The 27213-nt window shown below is 34.0% G+C and overlaps 1 protein-coding gene and 1 long non-coding RNA gene across 3 annotated transcripts in view; one reads left to right on the top strand and one right to left on the bottom strand.

Moving 5' to 3' along the window:
• Window positions 1-4084: 4084 nt before the first annotated feature.
• On the top strand, window positions 4085-10897 carry LOC138708205 (uncharacterized). Its single transcript, XR_011334623.1, has 6 exons — window positions 4085-4809; window positions 5773-5929; window positions 6036-6286; window positions 6549-6674; window positions 6901-7108; window positions 7381-10897. It is a non-coding gene; the product is annotated as an uncharacterized lncRNA (long non-coding RNA).
• A 7896-nt stretch (window positions 10898-18793) lies between these two features.
• Window positions 18794-27213, bottom strand: part of LOC138708204 (complex I assembly factor ACAD9, mitochondrial-like) — a 34217-nt gene continuing 25797 nt past the window's right edge. For both annotated transcript variants that reach the window (XM_069838516.1, XM_069838515.1), the window contains exons 6-11: window positions 26943-27154; window positions 25966-26134; window positions 25494-25660; window positions 21053-21259; window positions 19741-19931; window positions 18794-19068 (exon numbers count right to left, since the gene is read on the bottom strand). In XM_069838516.1, the coding sequence (XP_069694617.1) occupies window positions 19758-19931; window positions 21053-21259; window positions 25494-25660; window positions 25966-26134; window positions 26943-27154 (929 nt within the window). In that variant the 3' untranslated portion in view covers window positions 18794-19068; window positions 19741-19757. The remainder of the gene's footprint in view (window positions 19069-19740; window positions 19932-21052; window positions 21260-25493; window positions 25661-25965; window positions 26135-26942; window positions 27155-27213) is intronic.

Below are 27213 nucleotides of genomic sequence, written 5' to 3'. Positions count from 1 at the left end.
CTTCTACTCCCAAGACATGGCGTCGCGCGAACCTGCGCGAGAGGTTTCAAATTTGTACACGACATCAGCGCCAATTGTGTGTCTAGATATATAACTACAACGTCTTTGGGCATACCATACCATGTGCAGGCTACAGTAATTTTCATTTCTTGCAGATTCTCTTTGATGGGAGAAAAAGAAAAAAGAAAAAAAAAAAGGAATTGGTGAAACAGTGGGTAATTTATATGAAACGAGACAAATGGTGTCCCTCCGAGCATAGCTTTTTGTGTTCATGGCACATAAATATATAGTGAACAATTCCATGAAGACGATGAGCTGTAGCTTATAAAAAGTAGGCCTATTTCGAAGACAAATGATAAACCAAATAAATGGTTCACTAATAATGGACTTAAACTAAGTACGGATAAAACCACTACAATTCCGTTTCAAAACCCAGTTAAAATCTAATAGAAATAAAATATTAAAATTGTATTTCGACACTGGAATCCAAAATTCTGCAAAATTCTCAGTTAGGCAGTATTGTTAGTATTTTCACTGGAGGGACATAAAAGAATATAATATAATAATAGTAATAATAATAATAATAATAATAATAATAATAATAATAATAATAGTAACAATAATAACAATTTGTGGCGCCCAGACAGACCAGCCACATTCCGATAATTGTACAATACTGTAACAAAAGAAAAAGTATCTTGATCATGTTTTACTCTAGTTACAGATATATATGTAGCCTAAAGATTGTTTACTACAGTTAGGGCCTACTTTCATTATATAATATCTTATGGTATAATAAATAGTTCTGCAACATGTAGAGACTGGGAAAGCAATTTAATAAAATCATCTGAATCATACTCATTCATTTTATAGGCAATCTTGCAGGTCGCATTTAAAAAAAACCTAAGAATATTAACATCCATACAATAACAGTTTTTCATGCGTTGAAGGGTTCCATACAAATTTTACGGAAGAAACATTTGAGGCGCAAGTCATGCGTCAAGCCAAAGTGCTTCTTTAACTCACCATAGCCCGGAAACTTGTAAACATTTTGAGTAGCGATCACTTTTAAAAGTAATTTCCAATCTTTCTCAACATTTATCTCTCTTTGACACCCATCTAAAGAGAAAAATATAGGGTTTACCGCCTACCATCTTTTGTAGGTGTAAATATCAATTCTGAACAGATCATATCGTAGGTTTTTTTTTTTTTCACTTTTCAAAAAAGATTTTCATTTCGAATTTTTCACCATGCTTTCCTTAGACATTGAGCTATCAATTAAAAATAAAATACAGCGCTATTAACTACCACTGGACCTAGGACACCCATCTAAAGAGAAAAATATAGAGTTTACCGCTTACCATCTTTTGTAGGTGTGAATATCAATTCTGAACAGATCATATCGTAGTTTTTTTTTTTTTTCACTTTTCAAAAAAGATTTTCACTTCGAATTTTTCACTATGTTTTCCTTAGACATTGAGCTATCAATTAAAAAAAATACAGCGCTATTAACTACCATTGGACCTAGGACATGATATATATTTAAGGGAGCGGGAAATATCATATAAGCCAGCGGATCCCAACCTTTTTCGACTCGCGAACACCTTCCACAACGATCTGAGTTGGGTGAACCACTGACTTTTAAACATACATACAGTAGACATGCATAAAATTTAATTCCAAACAAAAGGTTTAATAATCTTAAATTAACTTAACCAGTAACGGTTAAAACCTATAGTTACTCTAGTTACAGCTTAAAAGTTAGGCCTACACAACCTGTAGGCCTAGTTGCAATAATAAATACAAGTTTTCATTGTAATTACTCAGCTCTTCCTTGGAATTCAGTGAGAAGGTTGTGGCTGCTTTCCATGGCACAGAGCTTTGAAGTCAGGAATCACAGAAGTTAAATAAAGTCTCAAATCACTTTCAGCACAAAGTCTGTTTCTGTATTTATTTTTTTAATAGGCATATGAAGAAAACCACTTTTCGCACAAATACAGTACAGTATGTTATGGCTTTATTCGCTAACACTGGGAACTCCTTAAAACTCAATCAAAAACCAATTAAGTTAATGACAAAGATTTATAAATTTTCTGTAACTGAAAATCAGTGGAAATTTCAAGAAGCTGCTCTTTTTCATCTACGCTTAATGTGCATTCTAAAATTGTTGACTCTTCGAAGGGATTGCGAATCCAATTGTTATTATTGGACATAGCAGGAAAATATTCTCTGAAGGTTTTTCCCAGTCCCATGAAATGTTCTTTAACCATGTTCTTGACATTTTCGTCCAAAGAAAGATGATTTTCCACCAGGAAGTCGTGAAGGGCATCAAAGCACTCGGTTTGATTGCTATTGAAACACGTTTCCAAAAAATTAAGTTTTTAATGAATGATTCGATAAGGTCTTGCACAATATAAACGTTTATATTTTGCCCCTGTAGATATAAATTTAAACTGTTAAATTTTTAGAAAATATCTGCCGAATAAGCTAAAGTCTGAAGCCAGATTTCATCTTCCATGCACTTTGCTTGGTGAAAGGCATGGTTGGTGAGAAAAACGTAAACTTCGTCTTTAAGCTCATACAGTCTGGAAATACTTCTAACTCGAGATAGCCACGTAACTTCAGTGTGAGGCAATAAACACTTATAAATGCTCCCCATTTCCTCATAAAGCACTGCTAAGATACGGGAATCTGTAGGGCGGGCCTTAATAAAATTAATTATTTTCACTGCATCGTCCAGCACACATTTCAATCCATCGGGCATGCGTTTAGAAACAAGAGCATGTCTATGAATGCAACAATGTGTCCAAGAAGCGTTCGGCGCTACAGATTTCACTTTGGCAACAAACCCAGCATAACACCCTGTCATAGATTTCGCACCACCTGAACAAATGCCTACACAGGGAGTCCATTCTATGGAATTTTCGCGAAAGTATTCGTCGGTTAACTTAAATATATCTCCTCCCGTAGTTCTCTCTTTTAAGGGTTTGCAGAATACAGTAGTAGCTCCCCTTCTACAGACTCTCCATTAATATAACGGACGAAAAGTAACAAAACTGCTAAATTGGCAACATCAGTCGATTCGCCAAGTTGAAACGCAAAAGAAGGAGTGGTACGAACTCTTTCCAAAATTTCATTTTCGACATAATTTGCCATGTCTTTAATCCGGCGATTGATCGTATTGTTGAACGATGGTACGATATTGACTTTTTTTGTGAAAGATTCTCCAAGCATGTACTGTATTACATCATTTATACATGGCTGCACTAAATCTTCAGCTAATGAATGAGGTTTTGCAGTTTTAGCAATTCTGTAGCTAACGCGATAAGATGCTTCAAGAGCATTCTCATTGTCACTGTTTGCAGCGGATACAAAAGTAGTTAAATCATTTTTCCACTCGTTAGCTTTTCGTGTAAAAAAATCAGCAGATTTGTTTACGTGGGTGGGGTGTTTAGTTTCTAAATGGCGTTTAAGTAGAGCTGGTTTCAGACTACTGTTAGCAAGAATGTCGCCACAAACAACACACTGTGGTCTTGGGAAGTCCTTGTCACCTATATATGAAAATCCAAACCTAATGTAATTATCTGTAGTAATGTCACAAGTGACATTTATTAGGACTATTTCGTGAATAAAATAAAAATATAAATAATATATCCCTAAAATTCGCTCACAAATTGTTAATAATTGTATATTTACGAATACTTAACCTATTAATTGTGAAGTTTAAGGTACGGTCACACGTCGCTACTTTTGCAGCGATGCAGTACAAAAAACTGCGCAACTCTCGTACTGCGACGTGTGAACAACGGTGCAACCCGAAAAGTAGCGGCTGCCGAACCTGCTGCCCACTACTTTTTCATGCTGCGCGCAGCTTAAAAGTAGCGACGTGAGAACGGGGTTCTCAGGGTTAGGGATGTGACAAACGGTTATTTTCTTGTAACTGTTATAACTGTCTCCGTTACTTTTGTTCAGTAGTTATAAATAACGGTTATAAGTAACGGTTACAATTTCCTGCCGGAGACAAAATAGCAGAAGTTATATTTAACGGTTAAATAACTAGCAGAGGCACAGAAGCAGTTAGTTATCCACGAACAAGTTATATTTGAATGTTAAATCACTTATACGGTTAAATAACTATAGGGAAGACCAGGTAACTTGATACCCTAAGGGTGAAACCTAACCATTTTTCCCCCATTACTACAAATGCTAGTGGATTATGGTGATTTTCTAGTTTGAAGGTTGAATTTTCTTTTGCCAACTTCGTTTCGAATTTCGATACTGACAAATACTATAAATGGTAGTGATTTTGTAACCGGTATGTTGGCAGCTGAGGCAAATATCGACAATATTTGCCGGTACTGGAGTTCCATGAAATTAAAATTGTACTAGATTTCTCAGCCGGTTACTGGAAGATAGTGAAATTCGAACTTATTAATAATTAATTAATATTAGTATTAATATTAATACATAATAGTTATGTTTTGTGTTGCGTTGTGGTTATAATTCAAGAATAGTCAGATAAGTACGAATGAATATAATATACTTGGGCGTGATAATGCACGTGGGTAATGGATAGAAATATTATTTCAAATTTTAATGAATTTCTTTCGTGTTTAGATTTTTATTACTATGTCAAAAAAATGAAATAGTGTTGCAGTGACTCCTCCAAGGAAGAAAATGTGTGGCATTCAGAGTACGCTTCAGAAATCTGTAGTTCACGTATATAATGAGTTGAAGAAAGAAGATAATGAAGAAGGAATTATGCTAACGGAGACAGCAATTACAACCAGAATAGGACAATTATTAGGAGTAAGTATTCTTAAGCATACATTTCAAAGTGGTATTCAGTTTTAGGAGTTTGCACTAATAATTTCATGATTGTGGTCAAACAAAACAAATTTTTAGGTTAGGCCTAATGTTTAATCAAGTCAGTGATTTTCATATTGCCAAACTAAATACATTTAAGATACTGTAATACTGCAGTAGGTGATAGCTTAAATACATTTACAAATTAGACGAACAAGTAATCAAACAGCACGAAAGTAAATTTCCAGTTTTCTCTTTTGGTATTAAATTAACCGTTCAGATCACAATTTACATGCCACATCGGCCGAAGAAAATACAAGTCATATTGTAATTATTAACTTGATATTGCAGCAAATATTACATGAATGTTGGCCTGTTATGGTGCTTAAAAATAATTCAGTTTTATATAATAACTATATAACATACTCTATCAAGCATAGGAACGTTGACTCTGGCTGAATAATTTATTCATGACTGGTCTAAGTAATATTAAATATGGTGTTTCTTCAGAAAAGCTACCCCACCCAAAGTACTTGTTAAGATATAACACTCGAGAGGACGAGGACGCACTACTGGGAAACTAACCATTTCTCTTCGTCCTGGACCTCTCGCATGTTATATTGGTAATTAGTAACAAGTTTGAGGGAGGGACTACAACAATGCATTAGAATATACAGGTAAGTGTCAAAGGATTTTTGTGCTGAAAGTATTTGTGGCTGTGCACTAAAACCACGTGTTCATCACTATGTAAATATCACAGAAATCAATTAAACAAAATAAAATTATGCCTTCTTTGGTGTAGCTTTTCTGGAGAATTACCTAAATATTAGCCTACTTAAACCTATCGTAGACCCAACCTAACATGTTGATCATTTTCTATTCATATAGCTGTAAATGTTGGTATTATGCATGAATTTTATGATATAACAATTTTTAGAAGTATTATGTTATTGTTTGTTATTACAGCTTGGCTTAACTACAGCCACGAAAGTGATAAATTCACACAAGGGGACCCCACTCGTGACACCAGGAAAACATAGACTACGTAAACATCCAGTGACTGATGCTGATGATTTTACGAAAGATGCAATTGCGAGATTTATTTATGACAAGTTACATAAAGGTAGGGAAGTTACAGGAATTATTGTGTTGATTTATGCAATGTAATTCTGATATTAGTCATAGGCCTATGTATAAAAATATGGCATAATTTTCATTTACTGTTACAGGGGAAGTACTAACAGCAGCAAAAGTTCTGGAACATATGAATGATGATTATGAAACATATTTATTTAGAGTATCCTTATCATCGGTGAAAAAAATTTTGAAAGAGATGAAATTTCTATGGAGCAAAGGGGATCCTTATACACATGTATGAGAAAGTGATGTTATTCGTTTTTAAGAGAATATATGAGAAATGTGGAGCGTGAGAACCCTAAACCCGTAGTATTCTTGGATGAGACTTGGATTTTTATGAATGGTAAATTTCAATGTATTGTGAGACATTGAGTGATTGAATTTTTTACTAACAAATAGATTAACACTTATGTGGAATATGAAATTGCAATTAATATAGGCTACTAGTAATGAATTCAGGTGGGAACAACATGTTTTGCAATTAATAGTTTCATATTATAACTAGAGGTTAGTTATAAAATTCTTGAACGGTTTTCCTGTCTTTAAAATTTTTGTGTCTCTTAGAGTGTCAATGTGAATTGCTTTTCTCTCTCTGTTTTTTTAAGTATGATCACCCACTTATTCATGAAATAAACCAGGTGAAGTTTCCAGTGACATGAATGGTGTTATTCATAGACCAACAAATGAGGGTAGAAGATTAGATGCCAGAACGAAAGGTGGATTTATACTCGGTAAGTTATATTGATTTATATTTTACATAAATTTGGCAAGAGTAATTTTTTAAATCAGGGTACAAAAATATAAAAATTGGTGACTAAATAAAAACGTGGGAAAGCCTTTCACCAAAGAGGATCTCATGTCATGTCATGTTATGTTATGTTATGTTTTATTTTCTTTATTTAAATGCTGTGAATTCATGTGACGTAATTATATGCCCAGGTATAATTTTTATTGCAGGTGCTGATTTAATTTTTTCATGCAATTGAAAGAAAAGTCAGGACTACCATAGTGCTATGAATAGCCCTGTAGTTGAGAAGTGGGTGCAAACACAGTTGTTGACCTGAGAACATTAGGGCAATGCGTTATTGTCATGGATAGTGCTGCATATCATAGCAGACTTGTGAAAAATCAGCCAACAACAAAATGGAGGAAAGAACAGCTACTGGTGATTGCAACTGAATATAATAGATTTGTTGTACTAAATGATAAGAGTTGATGGTGTGAAATCACCTTTTGATATTACATTGCAATATTAATTTCCATACTTTACAGTCATTATTATTATTATTATTATTATTATTATTATTATTATTATTATTATTATTATTATTATTATTATTATCTTTACTACTACTACTACTACTACTACTACTACTACTACTACTACTACTACTACTACTACTACTACTACTTATAGATGCTACTTTTTTCTTTCAGGTGAAATTGAATCTACATAAGAATCCTAAAACAACAGAGCCTTGCCAATTACTGTTCTGAAGCGGCCTTGTCTTATGTGTTGTGTCTATATACAATTAATTCTTTCAGTTTTTTTTCCCCTTTAATGTAATGAAGTTGTTGGTTGATTGATACCAAGTGTTCAGCAGTTGATGTCATTTGTTATCTTGCACTCCAATATTTAACCAGATGATTGAAAGCTGTGTAAAGTTAAACAGTCAAGACAATGATCCATATCTTCATTGAGATTTCAGAAATGGCATGGGGAGATTCTGAAATATCAGTTCTTTGTAAATATTTGAGACAATCATGGCCTGTGATAATATGAGTACTGCCACTGTAGATTTTCATAGAAGTTCAGTTATTAAATTAGGTGTATTATTTTTACTATGTATTGTACTATATTTTTGTTTCGCTTAATTGATGAATTATATATGCTGTAAATTGAATAGTAGACTGTAGGTCTATAGCTTAACTGATGAATTGTATGTGCTGTAAATTAAATAGTAGGCTGTATACCACAAGTGATGAATTGTTTATGCTTGTAATGTGAAGTAATTTGCATGATATTTATTATCAGTTTCTGTATATTTCAACTGATTGAATTGTTTATACTTTTAAATTGAATTAACTTGCTTGCTATGTATTATATTTTATAGCTTAACTGATGAATAATTGTTTAGGTTTGTCAATTTAATAATCTGAGTGCCATGTACTTCATATTTTTAGTGGAGCCACCAATGTAGCTTAGTCGGTAGACTCGTTGGCCTGCAAATTCAGAGCTGCACTCGAGGGTAGTTTGGATCCCCCATTTGGTCTGATTAGTTGGTTTCTTCTGAGGATTTTCCTCCATCGTGGAGCAGACGCCGGATGGCCTATTGCAATTTTTTCATTTGCTTTAGAATCATTCCGATTTTTGTTACCACATTGTCATGTTCTGATCTTGTTATTCTTTTAACAGTGTGGTAAGATGCAGGTATAGATAACCTTACAGTAATTTTGCTACCTTTCAGCTACCTCATTACCTCCCACTCCATAAAGTTCATGGATCCACGGAAGTACCAGTCGTCGATGTAATTCGACCATTTTGCTTAAAATATTAAAACACTGTAAAATATTGAGATTTCATGCTGTTACGTCCATTACTGCAGCAAGAACATCTGATTTTGAATCTGATAGTATGACAGCCTTCTCAGATTTATGAAGTCGATACTGGAGATTTTGTAAGCTTAAAAGTGTATCTAAATTTTCACTATCAAAATTAGTCAGTGTTTGAAGTTAGTTAGTTAGTTAGTTAGTTAGTTAGTTAGTGGCGTTTAAAAAGGGCGCGTCAGCTACTATGGCTATTTGCGCCCTTATCTAAAATCTTTCACTAAACACAAACACAATACAATAACCAGAATGTTTAAAAAGCTAAAAAGCGTTGTCACGGTTAAAATGGGGCAAACAAGTGTTTGAATATAATTCCCTGTAAAAGGGAATATACTGGTATTGTACTACAACACCACTACATCTATGGCTTGGTAAACAGGATCCATCTATAAAAAATACTGTATGTAGTCACTCACTGACCAGATCATTTATCGTTTCTAATGATTTTTAAAATGTCTGGAGAAGTATCACATTTCTTAACATCATCTGTTAAAGTTAACTTATATACTATTCATTTTGAAATAACTTGGGATTGTGTTTTATTAGTAAAGTTTCCCTTAATTGAGCAAGTTTGATTTCTCCAAGTAGAGTCAAAAAGTCTGTTGGGATTTTGGCTCAGTTTATTAATATTTGTGGACTGTGATTTTTTGTTCTAGACAACCATATTATCTGCAAATGATGAGATTATCATAAGATCTATTTCTTTAGTTAGACTATCGACATTAATATTGGAAAATGTATTCCTGAAATCAACAATGTGGGAAGCCCAGATGAATCTGTCTCTATTTACATATTTGTGACAATGAATCAAATAATCAAGTCACTGACCCAGTGTAACACTTTATCATGGACACCCTAAGTTTGCAATTTCTTAAGTGATTTATATCTACAGAGCCATATGATCCTTGAAAATAAATTAAAATTGTTAAGTTGTTTTGTTTTCTGTTTAAAATATCTTTAATATCTTGACTAAAATTTAAAATCTGTCCATTTGTTGAATGCAATTCTCTAAAGTCAACCCAATAAAATGAAAGTTAGTTACTAGATTCCAGGAACCAATTCAATCTATGAAATCATCTCTTCCATAATTTTGGCTATCATACTAGTAAGTGGTATCTGTCGATAACTCGAAAATATATTAGTTGAATAATTGCTTTTCAAAATTGATGTTATGATAGATTTTCTCCAGACAGATATTGTATTTTAGATGAGATTACAAGATAAAAGTAGTGAGTTTGCTTGTTTGCCAACATGTTTAAGAAAATCAGCATGTGTATTGTCTGGACTTGGAGATGTTTTGGGTCTTATGTTATTAAATTAATAGTAATATTCAGTTCTTGATTAAATATTGTTATATAAAGTAGATAGTGGATTTAATATTTCTTTCAGTTTTTCCTTAATAGTCTGACGTACACAGATAAAACTAACAACCACACCACCAACTAATCTAATAGAAATTAAAATATAATTAAATGTAGAAAAAGTAATTAAAATTATAAATACACGTAATAAACCATAACCCCCTAATTTCAACAATATACTATTTTATTCCTTTTTACAGCTTGTAGATAATTATTAATTATAGTTATTACTTATTAGCATAATATTTATTGAACTTATTGGCTATTTCACTTCGTTTGAAAGATGTTATTGTGTACAAAAAGCATTTTTTGATAATCGTTTCATGCTGTATGTTGTGTATAAATCTATGATTTCTGGCCATCTGTTCTGTGTAATCCATCTTTTGTATAGAATTAATAAAATATTCTTTTGGTAGTAATTATTTTATTAATTGAGTATTTAATTTTCACCAGCTCACATTTCTTGAATCATTTGCTTTTTCTTATTTAAATTTAGGACACAAGAGCCAAAAAGAGACTTCACAGTTATGTATCATACATTTTTTCAATGACAGACGTGGAGTTGCAGAAATAATAAGTGTAAGTGTAGCATTATTAAGCAATTTACAAACAAATGAAATCTTTAAAAAGGTATCTAGAAGTGAAATTACTTATGGCTTTTAAGGACCAAAATTATTTTTGTAAGTTGATTTATTATTATTTCAGTTTTAGCCTAGTTGTATTATCCATTTCCTTACTAATTTCAAAAGATAATCAGAAGTTCATTCGAATTCCAACCAAAAGTCAATTGGTTATTAATTTATCTACCTTTAGGAAGTACAGTATATGTACGCTGGAATCTTTGAAGTGAAGTGACAATAATTTAATTGGTCTTGGAACAGATTTGATTCTTGAATATTATATACTATACTTTGTTGTATATTTACGTCTAGTAACCTATTAATGCTAATAATAATGTAAAGGAATAAAAGAATAGAACATAGCAATACATTTCTCATTATTATTGAAACTATTTAGAATAACCTTCCAACATTAAGGTAAAGTACGGTGCGTAAAGAAGTCATTCAGTATATAGGATCGTGATTTTACTACATGTGGTGATATCTGGTAACAGTTGGCAACACTGACAAGGCGGAAATATTTGCTGTTTGGGAACTGAACTTACGTGATCCTCACTATAGCAGAGGCATAGAAGCAGTTAGTTACCCACGAACAAGTTATATTTGAATGTTAAATAACTTACTGTTAAATAACTTACATAATGATTGAAAACGTTGACAAGTACATTATTTTGTAGCAGAAATACAGTACCATAAAATATTGGTTTGATTGAACTTCAAAAGTAAAAATATTAACAGAAAGGACAGCAGTGAAGATTTCAACACTCGTAACAAACACATAATAATAATAATAATAATAATAATAATAATAATAATAATAATAATAATAATAATAATAATAATAATCATCATCATCATCATCATCATCAATACGCCACATAACCGACGTTATTTAACAAACACAATCATGAATCATATTATACCTAAAATATTATTTACATTATGAATTTATTTATTATAATAAATACGCATATAGCGTAGATCAGTGATTTCCAACCAGAGGTCCGCGGCCACCTGAGTATCCGCACAGCTATTAATGGGGGATCGCGAACAAAATAATAATAATAATAATAATAATAATAATAATAATAATAATAATAATAATCATCATCATCATCATTATCAATACGCCACAGAACCGACTGTTATTTAACAAACACAATCATGAATCATAATATACCTCAAATATTATGTACATTATGACTTTATTTATTATAATAAATACGCATATAGCTTAGATCAGTGATTTTCAACCAGAGGTCCGCGGCCACCTGAGTATCCGCACAGCTATTAATGGGGGATCGCGAACAAAATAATAATAATAATAATAATAATAATAATAGTAATAATAATAATAGTAATAATAATAATCATCATCATCAATACGCCACAGAACCGACTGTTATTTAACAAACACAATCATGAATCATATTATACCTCAAATATTATATATATTATGAATTTATTTATTATAATAAATACGCATATAGCGTAGGTCAGTGATTTTCAACCAGAGGTCCGCGGCCACCTTAGTATCCGCACAGCTATTAATGGGGTATCGCGAACAAAATAATAATAATAATAATAATAATAATAATAATAATAATAATAATAACACTAATAATAATAATAATACTAATCATAATAAATAACTCTTGATCTTCAAAATTGCTCCACCGATGCGATGATTTCTCAAACAGAATAGCACAAACTGGAACCTGTACCTTATTTCATAGATTTGCCGATAGTTTAATTGTCATTAAACTGGGCAAGTGGAAGATTGTAAGCTACTTCTTTCACAAGTGACAATGTCATTCATTACACTGAAGTCTTTTACAGCTTCCGCACTGCTAATGGTGATGTAATTCGTGATTTATTTTGGCTTTGGCTGTAGTGAATGACAAAAGGGCAATTTTTTCCTATTAAATTATCCACGAAATCTCGGAAATCATAATAAGCTGTATGGAGTCTCCAACAAGCAGTGCAAAAGCCACTAAATTTCTGTATTTTCAATCGATCGCTTTAGCAGAATGCAGAATAATAGCTCATTACCTAAATTAGAAAAATGCGTTTGATTGATTTTTCCTTGCGAGTTATTTTAACAAAGATCTTGGAACCAATATAAATATTTAACAAAGGGCTCGCGCGAGCCTTTGCGAGTGCCCTCCAGCACATCCCTGGCTATGGTACAATGTTGGTGACTTCAGAACGGGGGGGGGGGGATAGTAACTGAATAGTATGGATTTGTGTCGCATAGTTTCATTTTAATATTAGACAGGTTTTCTAAAATGTACCTTGTTATCAGTTTACTTTTTGTATTTATTCAGTGCTAACATATATTTTTTTAATTTTCTTTTGAGATTTAGGAAGCCAAAGCCTCTCCATGACCTACCCAATTGCTTACGCCCATGAAAGCATTGTAAAAGGATAAGATATGACGACTTTATAGAAGTGTAGACAAAGTCTAAGAAATTATTTAAAGTAGTTTTATCGGTACCTATATAAACAAGCTCCAATTTTCTCCCCCCCCCCCCCATGATATTGAAAGGCTAGATCCACCTATGAAATTAGTAGGCCCCTAATGCGACAAATCATGCAATAATAGTTTATTTTAAGTATTTTAAGTATTATTACGAAGGACATCAATAGCTTATGATATATAACAAACTAAATTGATTTATTCATCATGACTAACTTTTGTGATGGTTTAGCTTGCATATACACATTCCACTTCTGGTGGAAATATTTTATTAAGAGAATAGCCCTTTTTAATACATTTTCTTACAGTTTTAATAACAGTAACATTGTGAAATATCATATTTTCAGCTCTGATCAAAACCGTGCTCTGAGTACTGTGCTTTAGGGAACGGACTTAGTTGATATTTTTGCAACCAGATGGTGAAACACATTAGTAATGCCGCGCTATCTCGTGGACCGGTTGAATACTACGTAATGACGTTATTTTAACTAGTTTCTTTTGCAGAAGTTATAAATCCAGACGAAAGTAACAGTGTAACAGCGAGTAACTAGTTATTTCGTGTCCAAGTTATTTTTGTAACCGTTACAATTAAGTAACTGTTACAAAGTAACTGCTACGTTATTTTTCGCCCATCCCTACTCAGGGTTGCAGCCGCAGCATTTTTGATATTGGTTTTGTTGAAACTTTTGCTGCGGTTGCGACCAGTGTTGCCACCCAAATGTGCCAATTATACTTTTATTGTTTGGATATATTTTAATATTAGATGTGATGAAAATAAATTATTTGTAATTGTTGTTAAATGTACAACACAGACTGAGCATATTTGCTGACGATATAATTCATTTTTTAAATTTTCCGTAACGTAGTTTCAAACAGGAGGGTTACAACATTGATTACGTGAATATGCTGTTGGTTATCATTTAAGTATATAGGAGGTTTTAAAAGCTTCATAGTAAAAATAATGTCAATTTCTGAATACTAGTTAGGACAGAAAAGCAAATAATAGATAAGTAAGCTTTCGCATGTGTTTCTTAATAATGCGAACATAAGCACAAAATGTACCTATATTGAGAAATCAACACGGAGATGGAAACTTGCAGCATGACTGCGGCTGTAAAAGTAGCGCCTTGTGTGTGAACAGACTCGCAACCTCCAGTTGCAACTTTTGCAGCACTAGGGTTGCGCAGCACGAAAAGTAGCGTGCAGGGCGCTACTTTTGGCTTACGTGTGAACACGACACGCAACTTTTGCAGCTGCAGTACAAAAGTTGTGCAGCAAAAGTAGCGACGAGTGACCGTACCTTTAGATTGAATATTGATTACTGCAATAAAGAAATTGGATGTTATTCAGTAATGCCAATTGCGAAAAGCGAAATACAGTTTTAACAATGTTAATTACATGTACTCCTAGATCATATATGTAACAGATAACTCCTCGCTACGTTAAAATCGCCAGCACTTGAAGAGAACGACCGCCAGGATCGCCGCCCGCCGTAAACGAACACGAGATGGCAGCACAGTCGCTAATGCAATTCAAATTGGAATTATGACGTGACTCCTAGTGTACCAACTAGGTGGCAACGTAGTAAACCTGACAAAAGTTGTTAACCTCAAAGCCTATAAGCCCGACATATCTGTTACATATATGATCTAGGATGTACTGCGCTATTCTCTTATTATTGTAACAGAAATACGCTTTCATTATCTACTGAAATCATAATATAATTTAAATAATTTAAACATTTTATAATATAATTTACAAATAACCTGATTAATACATTAATTAAATGAAGAATTGTTGAAAACGCAGTCCTCAAATCTGAATGAAGTAGTGTATTTTTTTTTTTCAGTTAGCCTACAGTGGACACGGAATTAGAAGATGAAGATGTGGAAGTAGAATTTCACACTTTATTTAGTACTTCGTCGTTACATTACACACTACACTGAGAACTAAGAACTATGCAATATTCTTTGGAAACAGTTATATAGCAATGCTTATGTATTCACACTACAGCGAGACATATGTTGCTAAACAGTGAAGCCATCTCTGTATAGATAATTAAACACGTATTTTATTACGCCATACAGAAGGCAGTTTGTGTCTTTGGGTTTGATATGCGCTTATGTTACATAAATTTGAACATCTGACTTTCTATTAATTGTTTAATTTCATTCACGTAATACAGATTCTATAGGTTACAATTAGGTTAGTTACCTGTGGGCGCGGGACCATATATCAGCTGTGCCTTATTTCGACCGTTACTCCGTGCTACAGGACATCATTTTCCATAGATCGACAAACTCATTCTCGCTGTAGTGTGTAACAGGACTGAAGCTGCATCCACACAGTTCAATTTTCCATGCGCATATGCATGCAGTCTGGGAAGAATATTGAAATGATCAAGTTTAAAACGTACATTCAATTAAGATGCATGGTTTTGTGTCTACATGGTGCACCGTTTTGGACATCGTCTTCACTGCGTAAATATATTAATTAATATTAGCAATCAATCTTACATTCATTGCTTGAATGCATAAACTTGAAAGAACAGTTTAACCGTGTATATGCATCTTAATGGATTCATGCTCATCAATTTATGGGGAAACAGTTGGCGGCACTGACTAAGCAAAAGAACGACCATGCGATAAATTGATATCGATAAATCTAGCTGCAAAAATTATCGCGATATTTGATTGTGATTGGTTGAAATTCAAAATTTCATTACACTTCATTGGTCGAAAATGGAATGACGTCATATAAACGAACGTCATTGTACTTTCTTTTCACACACGGTTCACTTTTGTCGGATTGACTCACATCGCTAGGAGCTGAAGGACCTGTTGACACAACACCAACTTGCGATTTTGTTAAACCCTGTTTCCCTCTCAAACTTCCGCTTTTTAACCAGTTATCCATTTTAATGTGAATGGAAACGATTCTGATACACAACTGACAAGGAAAGAAAAGTAGGCTATTGTTGAAAATACAAAATTAAACATAAGTTTGTTGAAATTCCACATTAACATCTAAAATCAAAGGCCTGACCACCATGTAACCGTTCCTTAGTCAGGTCGCGGTACTGTTGTTAATATTGTTGGAATACAAAGAAGCTAGCAGTCTAAATTTCCATTGCAGTGAAATCAAATGCCTTCCTAACGTTGTAACATAACTGTAAATCAGGCACTCGCGGTAAATATTAATTTATTGTGGAAATAATGTGATAAATTCCCGATGTTACACATATGTAAGGGACATTATAGGGTTAATTTAATAATAATAATAATAATAATTACTATTATTATTATTATTATTATGACAATGCCGCAGAAATGAAGGAAACAATAATAGGCCTAAACTTGAAAACCCGCCATTACGGAAAAGTTTTGGCGAACCCCCTGGGAGTTCGCAAACCACAGGTTGGGAAAGGATGATATAAGCCAATGCTTCCTATAGCGCTCCTGTAATGAAGGTGATGTCATGCACAGAACAGCATGAAAGTCGTCCAGCATTTGCCTTCACATTACTATAATCCCATCATGCTTACGACTAGGCACCAAGTACATGCAGCACAGATACCAAATTCATGTACAGGAATTGTGGAAGAATTGTGGCAATTCTAAAATTTAAACAACTTTCGCCATGAAACAAAAGTGTCCTTTATGAAGAATGGTATGCTAATCTGGGTAAATTAATTACTGAAGTGGCTTTTAGTGAGGATTTTTCATGGTCTTCCTGTTGATATTTGTTACCACAAGACAACTCAATGGATTTCTCCCTTTTGGTTCCTGCTTTCTTCAACATACTTTCGATCCGCCACAAAAGTCACATGTAATATTACCCCATGTCGAGTCTTATGGTATCCAGTGTCTTCTCATACAGAACTTCAAATAGTTCTTACACAAAGAACAGTCATCTGGAAATTCGGGGTCACTAATATCTTGAAGGAACCTTTGAAAAATCTGTTCCACATGCTCCATGACACATTTGCTGATACAAGTGCCCCACACAACTGCATATTGAAAATACTGACAGATAAAATGAATGTTGAATTAAATTTTTTCTTTCTTGTGACAATAGTTTTGTGGGTGATAGACTCCTTGTGTTGCTCAATTTTTATCACAACTGAACGCTTTCAACAAACTTGACAATATATTACCTTGCAATCTATTGAAAATTTGAGATCATTAACAATCTATTGTTGATGTAAATTACAGTACTTCAAAATTGGAATTCTTACATTTTAGGCATATTACAGCAAGAGAAATTACTCTATTCCTCCAATAACTTCCTCTGTATACTAAATAATTTTTAAACCAGAATCCTTTGGCTGACAGCAATAGTGGCGTTATATTAATAGGGATCCAATTTTATGGTTAATAAAAAAATCTTGAATTTTGGAAAATAATTTTATTTTGATGTTAGAAAAGAAGCATAAATTCAGTGTTATTTCAAATTCAAAGGATTTAACTTTTAACTCTCATCATGCAAATATATTACTGAATGATAAATATACATATTTGGTCAAGTTTTTGTTACAGTGTTTATAAAATCGATAAAATACATTAAAATTAAAGGAGATGTACTACAGATGTATGAGCACTTTATAAGTCTGTTGAGCTTCTTAATCACAGACTTATAAAGTGCTCATACAACTGTAGTATATCTCCTTGCCTGTGTGAATAACATAAACTGAAAGGCATCGCAAACATTCAGGCTATTTCTACTTTATATTTAAACATAGTCACTCGAAATATGGTTACAATATTATATTAAAATTCTGTATTGAAATACGATTTGAATATTATTCAAAATTTTGTACATAAATATCAATGCACAACAGATTACATTTTATTCAATTTTTAATAGAATTCCACTATCTAATTAACCCTCAACTGGTATCTATGGGTCAATATAGACACATATGGATAGATATCGTAATGTACATGTAAAAAGCAATACCAGTTGAGGGTTAAGACAAAATCGTAAATCCAGCCAACTCCAATCACTGCAATGTATGTCAACAGTACAGCGAGCAGGCAACTCAGCTTCACCAAAACTTACTGTACAGCAGGACCTTTATTATTTGTAATAACTAAGGGGTGGAAGTTGATGAAAAGTCTTATTTTTCACATTAGGACGATGCCTAGTAATATAGAAATCCTTTCTATGTTAATATCAACGTAAAAAATTAATTTCTTATATTGCAGTTTTTGAACTAATAGGTCATTTTTATATTTTTTTCGGCATTTTCTGGTCATTTTTAATACTTTGAAGAACTTTCAGATCGTTTGGAATGTATTTTACTTTCTTCTTTACCAATAGGTCTGTTAAATCATTTTCTAACCAAATAGGTCAGTAGTAAGTGAAGTTTGAGTTTTATAGTTTGGAACAGACTCTAAAGTCCATCCCTCATTCCACTGAAGACTTCACTTCACACAACGAAAGTAATATAAAATGCTTGACAGGAGCTTAAAGTGAGGACTTTGATCACTACTGGTTTTTTTTTATCGGTACAAGGGTGTCTTTAGAATTTATGTTTGGAAGGGGGGAAACTTTCACCATGTCCTGGACAGGACGTTGTGTCCTCAAAATGGTTTGGAAGGGATGTCCACTGTAGTAGACAGTATTTTTACCACAAAGATTGTAAGAATGCGTGCTGCGCCCACAATTTGTTCTGTCATTCACACTCCCTCATCTGGAAGATCTGGTAACAAAAGTGAAGCGTGGAAGGAGGAGGAGACGGATAATGAAGGCACTGACATGGACCATCCCTGATTGGATTAAAAAAAATGTATATTTGGAGTCTATGCCCACTGCAGCAACGTATCTTAGGATGTCAAAATACATTATAGAAGTTACTGACCTTCAATGCAGTACAAAGTCTGCTTCTGTTCTACATGTAATTTCGTCACTATATGAAAATTTACACTGCTCACAAACACGCACTCACATGTTAATGTTTTCTATATTTTTTTTTTTTGTAATGTTATTCAACACAATAAATTATATGTTTCAGTTTTCCATCAGTATGATCCAAATGCCTATGCTCATCACACAGCTGGAATAAGAGAAAAAAACCATAAGAGATTGTAGCATAATATAAAAACAATTATCGTGAATGTAATGACAAAGGAAAAGGTGTTGGGTATGTTCCTTGGTTTGTAAATTATGACATTTGTTAAAAGTACAAGTAAAATTTCATCTTTTTCTATTTCGTATTCAAGCAGTAACTAAACAACTTTTACATATAGAGCTCTATTATTTTGTACATGTTCATTTCTTACATAAAGTAACATGTTCACCAACTTTCATTGAAATTGATGGTCAGGTTGAAAAAGGATGCTAAAGTGTTTTGATTTGACATGGAATGACTCGTATGTGAGTGTATAATAATGTTAAAAAGTACTGAGCATAAAAATTAGCATTTGAGAAACACGCAGTTTAAATTTGAGCACTGAATGAAAGAATGATCAGGGTCTTACTGCAACCACGAAATAGCAATCAGTCTGTAGGCAGCAAAGATGCATGTTCACACAGCATGAGTCAACAGCTGTTTCCTTCAGAGTTCCTTATTTTTCAGTGCCCTTTATGCATTGTGTCAATGCAGGTGTGTATTATTAGCTATTTTTGCACTTTTAGTTTGTACTTGTTGCTTCGAGTTTAATATTTAATGAAATTAATTCAGATGTTTAGTGATGCTGATGTAAAGTTTTCACCTATGTAAACATACCTTTTTTCTGCAGTTGACTAGTAATTTCGTGATAGAGGGTGTGCAGCGAAGTACCCACGGTTGTTAAATACCTGCTTTGCAATACTTTTATAGTTGTTATCATTATTGGTAACTGGACCTCTTTCGATAGCAGTTATATTGTTTCTAACCCTGAGATGGGCGTCATGACAAAATGTAACTGCCATATTTATCTGAAAACATAAGAATAATATGCTGTGAAAGGAAACATCATAGTATTTCAACTCCCTCATTTTTCTGCTGATACAAAATGGGGGGCAAAATGGGCCAAAATAATAGCCAAATGCTTCACATCATTGCAGGTTAACCTGAACAAGAAAAAGAAACAACAATCAGGCATGTCTATATGACACTTGATGCAATAAAAATTCAGTTGCAGCAATATAAATATGCAGGAAAATTAAAAGCAAATTAGTGCAACGCATCATCCTGCCAAGATATCAATGCTATGATAAATTGCAAGATGAAAATTCATATAGATACATCCCACATGAAAAACTCTTCAGAATTGTGCATGATTCTTGAAAGGAAAAGGGAAGTGTTCTATCTATTAAGAACAACTAGGGTTCTAATAAGAGAGTAAGATACATGCCATTAAGGTGCATATGAGGGCATGGAGGCAGAGCTTCATGCTTTCATGACCTCGACACTAAGAAAGAGGTAATGATCCAACTGTATTTTATCCCTGGGATAGAAGGCTGTCTGGACCCAGAGCTGTTCTGGAAGTTTTGGCAAGAAAAAATCCTGCCACTACCAAGCAATGCGCACTTGATTTGTTTAAGAACTGGGGTGAAACGGGCTCTATTTTAAACAATGAAAATGACAAAATGCAAAGAGAGTCCTCACAGAAAATCTTGATGATATGCCAACAAGATTCATGCGAAGCCCAAAGGCATATAATCATTATGGTTAGAGCAGAAATTATGTCATAACGATCTGTTATATATTTTACTTGTCAACCAGGGGCACTGACAATGTGATGATAGCTCCAGTAGCATATATGCTGGGAATACCAGGAATTTTATTATTGTGTGTGCTAAGACTAGTCAATATGCTAAATGATATATATATTTGTACATAATATGTAGCTCAACTCAGAATTAAATTTGACAACTAGTCTATAGCATTTCATTTGTCACTTTCTCTTATGAAGGGAGAATAATGAAGAAGGAAATTTTTCAAGTCTATTTAGAATAATCCCCAAACCCTTTAATAAAGGGAACATTATTACATTCCCTGTATATCATTTCCAGATGAATTAACTTGTGGATAATGGATATGAATTAGTACTTACCTCTTGATCAGCATGAGGTAACCCAATGCAATATGATCGGGAGGATCTTGCCAAAACAGCTGTTATGGCATAAATATCAATGACCACATCTGCAAGTCGCTTGAGCATCATCTGATTTTCTACTATTTCTTCACCATGTCGTGCTAATACAATTTCTACTCCATACTGTAAGCGCAGTACACAGTACTCCAACAATTTTGCGGCACTCTGAAAAATATAAAATTGAGAGTACTAAGTACTATACAAAACTACAAAGGTATTGACAGTTCACTCTCTGACAGGCGGGAATGGAGCTACATTGTGAAGTTGTGGGGTAGTGCGTTGTGGCTCACTGCAACACCCGCTTGCTGTGTCGGAACTGAGCAGCTCATACAACTCGTAAATTTGTAACATAAGGACTCTGACTAGAAAAATAAAAAAAATAATAATAATAATAATACTTACTTACATATGGCTTTTAGAGAACCTGGAGGTTCATTTCTGCCAAATTTGTGTCTCTTGCGTCATCACGTTCTCGACTATAATTCTCACAGAGCAATGCGATTTTTTCTTGTTGGTATATGTCATAATTATAGATATCATTGGTCGATCTGAGGAGAATGTTAAGAGAACATTTACTGCTTTAGAAACAGCAACCCAAAAAATGGGGTTTAAAATTAACGAACAGAAGACTAAGTACATGATTGTTGGATGTAAAAAACAAAAAAGAGACTAGACAACAACAACCCATTTAAAATTAATCAATATAAATTTCAGAGGGTCTCTAGTTTTGTATATCTGGGCTCCTTAATCAATGACACTAATGATATTAGTGAAGAAATTGATAGAAGAATTCAAAATGCTAATAAAGCATATTTTGGATTATTGAGGCACTCTAAGTCAAGACTTCTTACAAGGGAAACAAAATGCAATATTTATAATGTTTTGGTAAAACCTGTATTAACATATGGCAGAGAAACGTGGACCCTTTCAAAGACTCATATGTCAAGATTAAGATCCTTTGAAACCAAAATTCTAAGGAAGATATATGGCCCAATATGTGATAATGGAGAATGGCGAATAAGATACAACTTTGAACTTTACCAACTATATATGTCCCCTGATGTGGTTACAGTCATTAAAATATCAAGATTACGATGGGCAGGACATGTGCAAAGGATGGCAGATCATGAGATACCCAAGAAAGTTATGGGGAATAAATTTGAAGGAAAAAGGAGTGTAGGACGACCAAGACTGCGATGGATGGATGGAGTGTTAGAGGATCTAAAGAAAGTGGGAATTAAAGGATGGTGGTTGGTTGCCAGGGACAGAGATGCATGGAAGAGAGTTCTAAGGGAGGCCGAGGCTCAAATTGGGCTGTAGCGTCGATGATGATGATGATGATGATATGTCATAATTTTATTTAGCATTTCTTCAGAAAATAAGTGTCCAAGCTTCTACAGCCGCCGTTTCATTTCGAGCAATTTGTTTTACACTTGGAAGATGAGTGACTATATTTTATGATACGTTCTAATGTTTGAAGGCACTGGCACTTTTTTTTCCATTTAGTTCTTTTTTATTTTTCAGTATAATATTCGACAAAGCAGCCACAAGGTGACACATATTCGTCACTGTAATCTTCTGCAATTTTTCTGAATCACTGTCTACATTTCCTGTAATTTCAACTTGAGTTCCATTACCTTGCACTGTATTTACTGTATCCTCTTATATTTCTTCTTCACTGCATCCACCAACTAATTCTTCATCCTGGATTGAATCAAATATCTTCAGAATACGTTCTCATTCATTGACATCCATTGCAGATAACACGAAGCCTGTACAATGATTGAGGACCTAACATTCTAAAAACAACTTTCTGAGATACTGATGAAAAACGCACTGTGAAATGCATGTTGAGATACCTACAACACCGTCTTTTGGCGCACGAATGAGTCACTTACAGTTGAGCTATGACAAAGACAATTTAGTATGATATTCTCATAGATGTTTCTCCCTTAGATTAAATACAAAGAAATTTGAAAAATCAGCACTTACCACATTCAGCTTGTTAGGTCTTCAATTGTTACTATAAATATGGGTTACATAAGGACTTGCATGGGATTAAATGTGACCCCATACTCAAAAAACAACCACTGTTTTGTCTCGTACAAAATAGGAAGCAAATTGAAACTTGGTATTATATTGATTATATACTGGCGGGAAGGTAGAAGAACAGCTAAGTCAGTGGTACCAACCTAAAAATTATAACGAAATATTTCTACTTGGGGGTTAAGTAAAATTTCGTTTCACAGCATCATGAGGAATGATGAGAAACAACAAAGATAGTGTCAGTTCTCTCCATTAACATTTTGCGTTCATTGTTTTTTTTATATTTAAAACCTAAATTCTTTATAGTAGTGTGCAGAGAAGAAACACTGCCATAAAAGCTTCCACATTTCATTGAAAAATTGCATCTTTTTTAATGTAGTCGGTAATATAAATACATATGCCACCAAAACACTAATACTTGCTGCAACACAGTAACGAAGATTAAACAGCTGGTTACCATGTGCTCACTGTGAATGCCAACCTTCCACCATGCACTTTGGTTGGCTGGTTTGAGTGGTTATCATAGCGATGCCTTCAAGCCACTGAAATGTTAATACTTTTCTAGTTTTGTATAGACTATAGTATTAACTTATTACATCATTTTCCAGCAATAAAAATTAATGTTAATCGTAGGGAAACATTAGAAGTGCCTCCTGTATTACACAAATAGTAATACGAGAACCATATGAGGAATACAATACCAAATATTTCACACTCAACAGTAGGTTGTCTAGTGTCTCTAATGTAAACAGTACATTGTATCGAAACATACTCAATAGTAGGAAGATATGATTACACACTAGCATAGCAAACCTCACACATTCATTCTTTCTGACTTCAGAATGTGAAGCAATTTAGTTATTTAATTTAATAAAATGAAATTGTTTTGTAGAAAGATTTTTTTGCATCTGATGAGGCAGTATTTCAGATAAATTCATCATAACTTCATTTCACCTCCTACATAGCTGCTTTATTGTAATTGTATTGTACTGTATTTATTAACATTTCATGGTATTCATACATTGATTTACAGCTAGAATATGGAACAAGTCAAAAAACTTAAATTTACTATAAAGTCTGAATTTATAGTCACAGTCTAGTTGAAATATACACAGAAGAGGTAATACTATCAGAGAAAAAGCTACTCCATTCAAATTTACCACACAACATATTAATTTAACTTCCACTCACTGATTTCAATAGAAATTAAGTATAGTGTTCACGTAGGCTTCCGCGGCTGGTGAACATGGTGTGTGGATAAGCTTCAGGGCTTCTACCGCGTTGTCTTGGTGTTATTGGCTTACGTTTCGACTGCTGTGTTGTGGCCATCTTCAGAGCAGTTGTTGGATAAGGAAATAGTCTGCCAGCTCTTGGGAGTACTTGCTGTGATAGGTCTCCAGAAGGAGAACCTACGACCTATCACAGCAAGTATCCCCCCCCCCCTTTCGAGACTAATATATATATATATATATATATAAGAGCTGGCAGACTATTTCCTTATCCAACAACTGCCCTGAAGATGGCCACAACACAGTGGTCGGAACGTCAGCCAATAACACCAAGACAATGCGGTAGAAGCCCTGAAGCTTATCCACACACCAGAAATTAAGTATGTTTACTTATGTCAAGTTAAGTTCTATTTAACAATGCAGTTATTGTAGATGTCTATAAAAATTGGAGATTTATCTTTCGAAGAGGTGGAAAAATTCAAATATCTTGGAGAACAGTAACAAACATAAATGACAATCGGGAGGAAATTAAACGCAGAAGAAATATGGGAAATGCGTGTTATTATTCGGTTGAGAAGCTTTTGTCATCTAGTCTTCTGTCAAAAAATCTGAAAGTTAGAATTTATAAAACAGTTATATTACCGGTTGTTCTGTGTGGTTGTGAAACTTGGACTCTCACTTTGAGAGAGGAACAGAGATTAAGGGTGTTTGAGAATAAGGTTCTTAGGAAAATATTTGGGGCTAAGAGGGATGAAGTTACAGGAGAATGGAGAAAGTTACACAACCCAGAGCTGCACGCATTGTATTCTTCACCCGACATAATTAGGAACATAAAATCCAGACGTTTGAGATGGGCAGGACATGTAGCACGTATGGGCGAATCCAGAAATGCATATAGAGTGTTAGTTGGGAGGCCGGAGGGAAAAAGACCTTTGGGGAGGCCGAGACGTAGGTGGGAAGATAATATTAAAATGGATCTGAGGGAGGTGGGATATGATGGTAGAGACTGGATTAATCTTGCTCAGGATAGGGACCAATGGCAGGCTTATGTGAGGGCAGCAATGAACCTCTGGGTTCCTTAAAAGCCAGTAAGTAAGTAAGTTATTGTAGATGTTGATTAATACCTGCAAAGAAGGATGAAGGTAGCCATCTAGACCTAGATTCAACTTGGGTGAATCATTGGCTTGCTGTCTCTGCTGCCAAGCCTTGTGCAAAACAAAACCTGGATTCATTAGAGGATTCCGCATCTTCTTTACAGTGTCCCTTAATTCTAACCCAGCATGCTGAATACCTGAAACACATATAAGTAGTTCTCAAGTAGAAAATAGAAGGTTCTAGAAAAGTCTTTCTCTTTAGATAAAAAATGTAAAATAATGTCATTAATAACTTAATCATAAAAGCAGTCACAATTTGTCCTTTGTGATATTCCATGAAGATTTATGTCTTGAGGTAGTGCTCCGTCCTTTTCTGATTACAGAAATAGGTCAGCAATATGTTCAGAATGCTTTTACTTCCCTGAGACTTGCCTTCAGTGGCAATACTACTTCCAATTAACACTAACTAACAAATTTAAATTATGATAAAAGTAACACATACCCAGCAAAGAAATGAATAATCTAAGTAACTCATTTGTTCCTTCAAAAGTCATGGTCATTCGACAATCTCTCAGCATGCGTTCATATGGATGTCCTGTCATGTATCCCATCACACCAAGTAATTGTAGACACTCGTTTACACCTTTCCAACAGTTTTCTGAGCTGAATACCTGAAAAGGACAGTCAAAACTACATAAGTATGCAACAGATAAGAGTAACTTGTTTAATTGCAATAACACTCGATTCGTATAAGTTAAGTATGGCAACTAAAATGTCAACTGTGAAGTTATCGATGACTTAAGCTTAATATTACGTGCATCAGTTGTGTGATGAGATGTGAACCACAAAAGAGCGTGTTTTTATATACAGTGCGTTCGTAGCTCGGCCATTCCACTGTGGCCTTGGACTAGGTGAAGATTGGCGTGCCTGCCGCCAGAGTAGCGCTGTAGCTACTGCTGATGCGCGGAATGGTTCGGCCGAGCTATGAACTCACTGTACAATACTCATGTGAAACATGAATCATGGAGAAGATGTAAAACACAATTCCGTGAAAAATTTCGAAATTTTACATCAAGTAACTTTATTATTTAGAGATAGACATTAGAGTTAAAGTAAGAATGGGCGCTCACATATGGCAAACTACATTTAGAGCACCAACCACTTCCAATCTAACAGTTGCTATTGTTCAACACATACTGTGAGGTATGTAAACTCATAATACTTTAGGTACTTCTTATAAACAGTCAGAAATGTAAGTTTATACTAACCTTCCTTCTGGCATTCTTCTTACATGCCCATACTAGGTAAACTGCTTATATCTCACATAATCCAAAACAGAATGTTGAATGTTCATTTCATCTCGTATAACTGTATTTCTAATTTGAATGAGGTAAATAATATTCAATACGACAGTATACTGAAAATTACATTTAAAAATGATTCCTTATTTCAGTAATTATTACGAAAAAATATACATACTTTCACAATTGCAATCTCCATAGCACAATCAGGATCTTCGTAAGTATCCAGCATCCCAGTAGTAAGGTAGATCATACTCTCAACTGCGTATGTTGCACATGTCAGTATTGCAAACTTCCCTTGAACCAAATCGAATTCTGACAGTCCTTTCCCATACAGCCGTCGAGTGATAGCATGTTCAGCAGTCAGACCAATCAGTTTCTTCAAAAGACCTAATGATATAAAGAAAACATCAGTTTCCTCATCAACAAATGTGACTAACATAAAATTA

The sequence above is a fragment of the Periplaneta americana genome, chromosome 10, assembly GCF_040183065.1.
Source record: "Periplaneta americana isolate PAMFEO1 chromosome 10, P.americana_PAMFEO1_priV1, whole genome shotgun sequence".
NCBI lineage: Eukaryota > Metazoa > Arthropoda > Insecta > Blattodea > Blattidae > Periplaneta > Periplaneta americana.
This window is presented reverse-complemented; position numbering and strand designations above follow the sequence as displayed.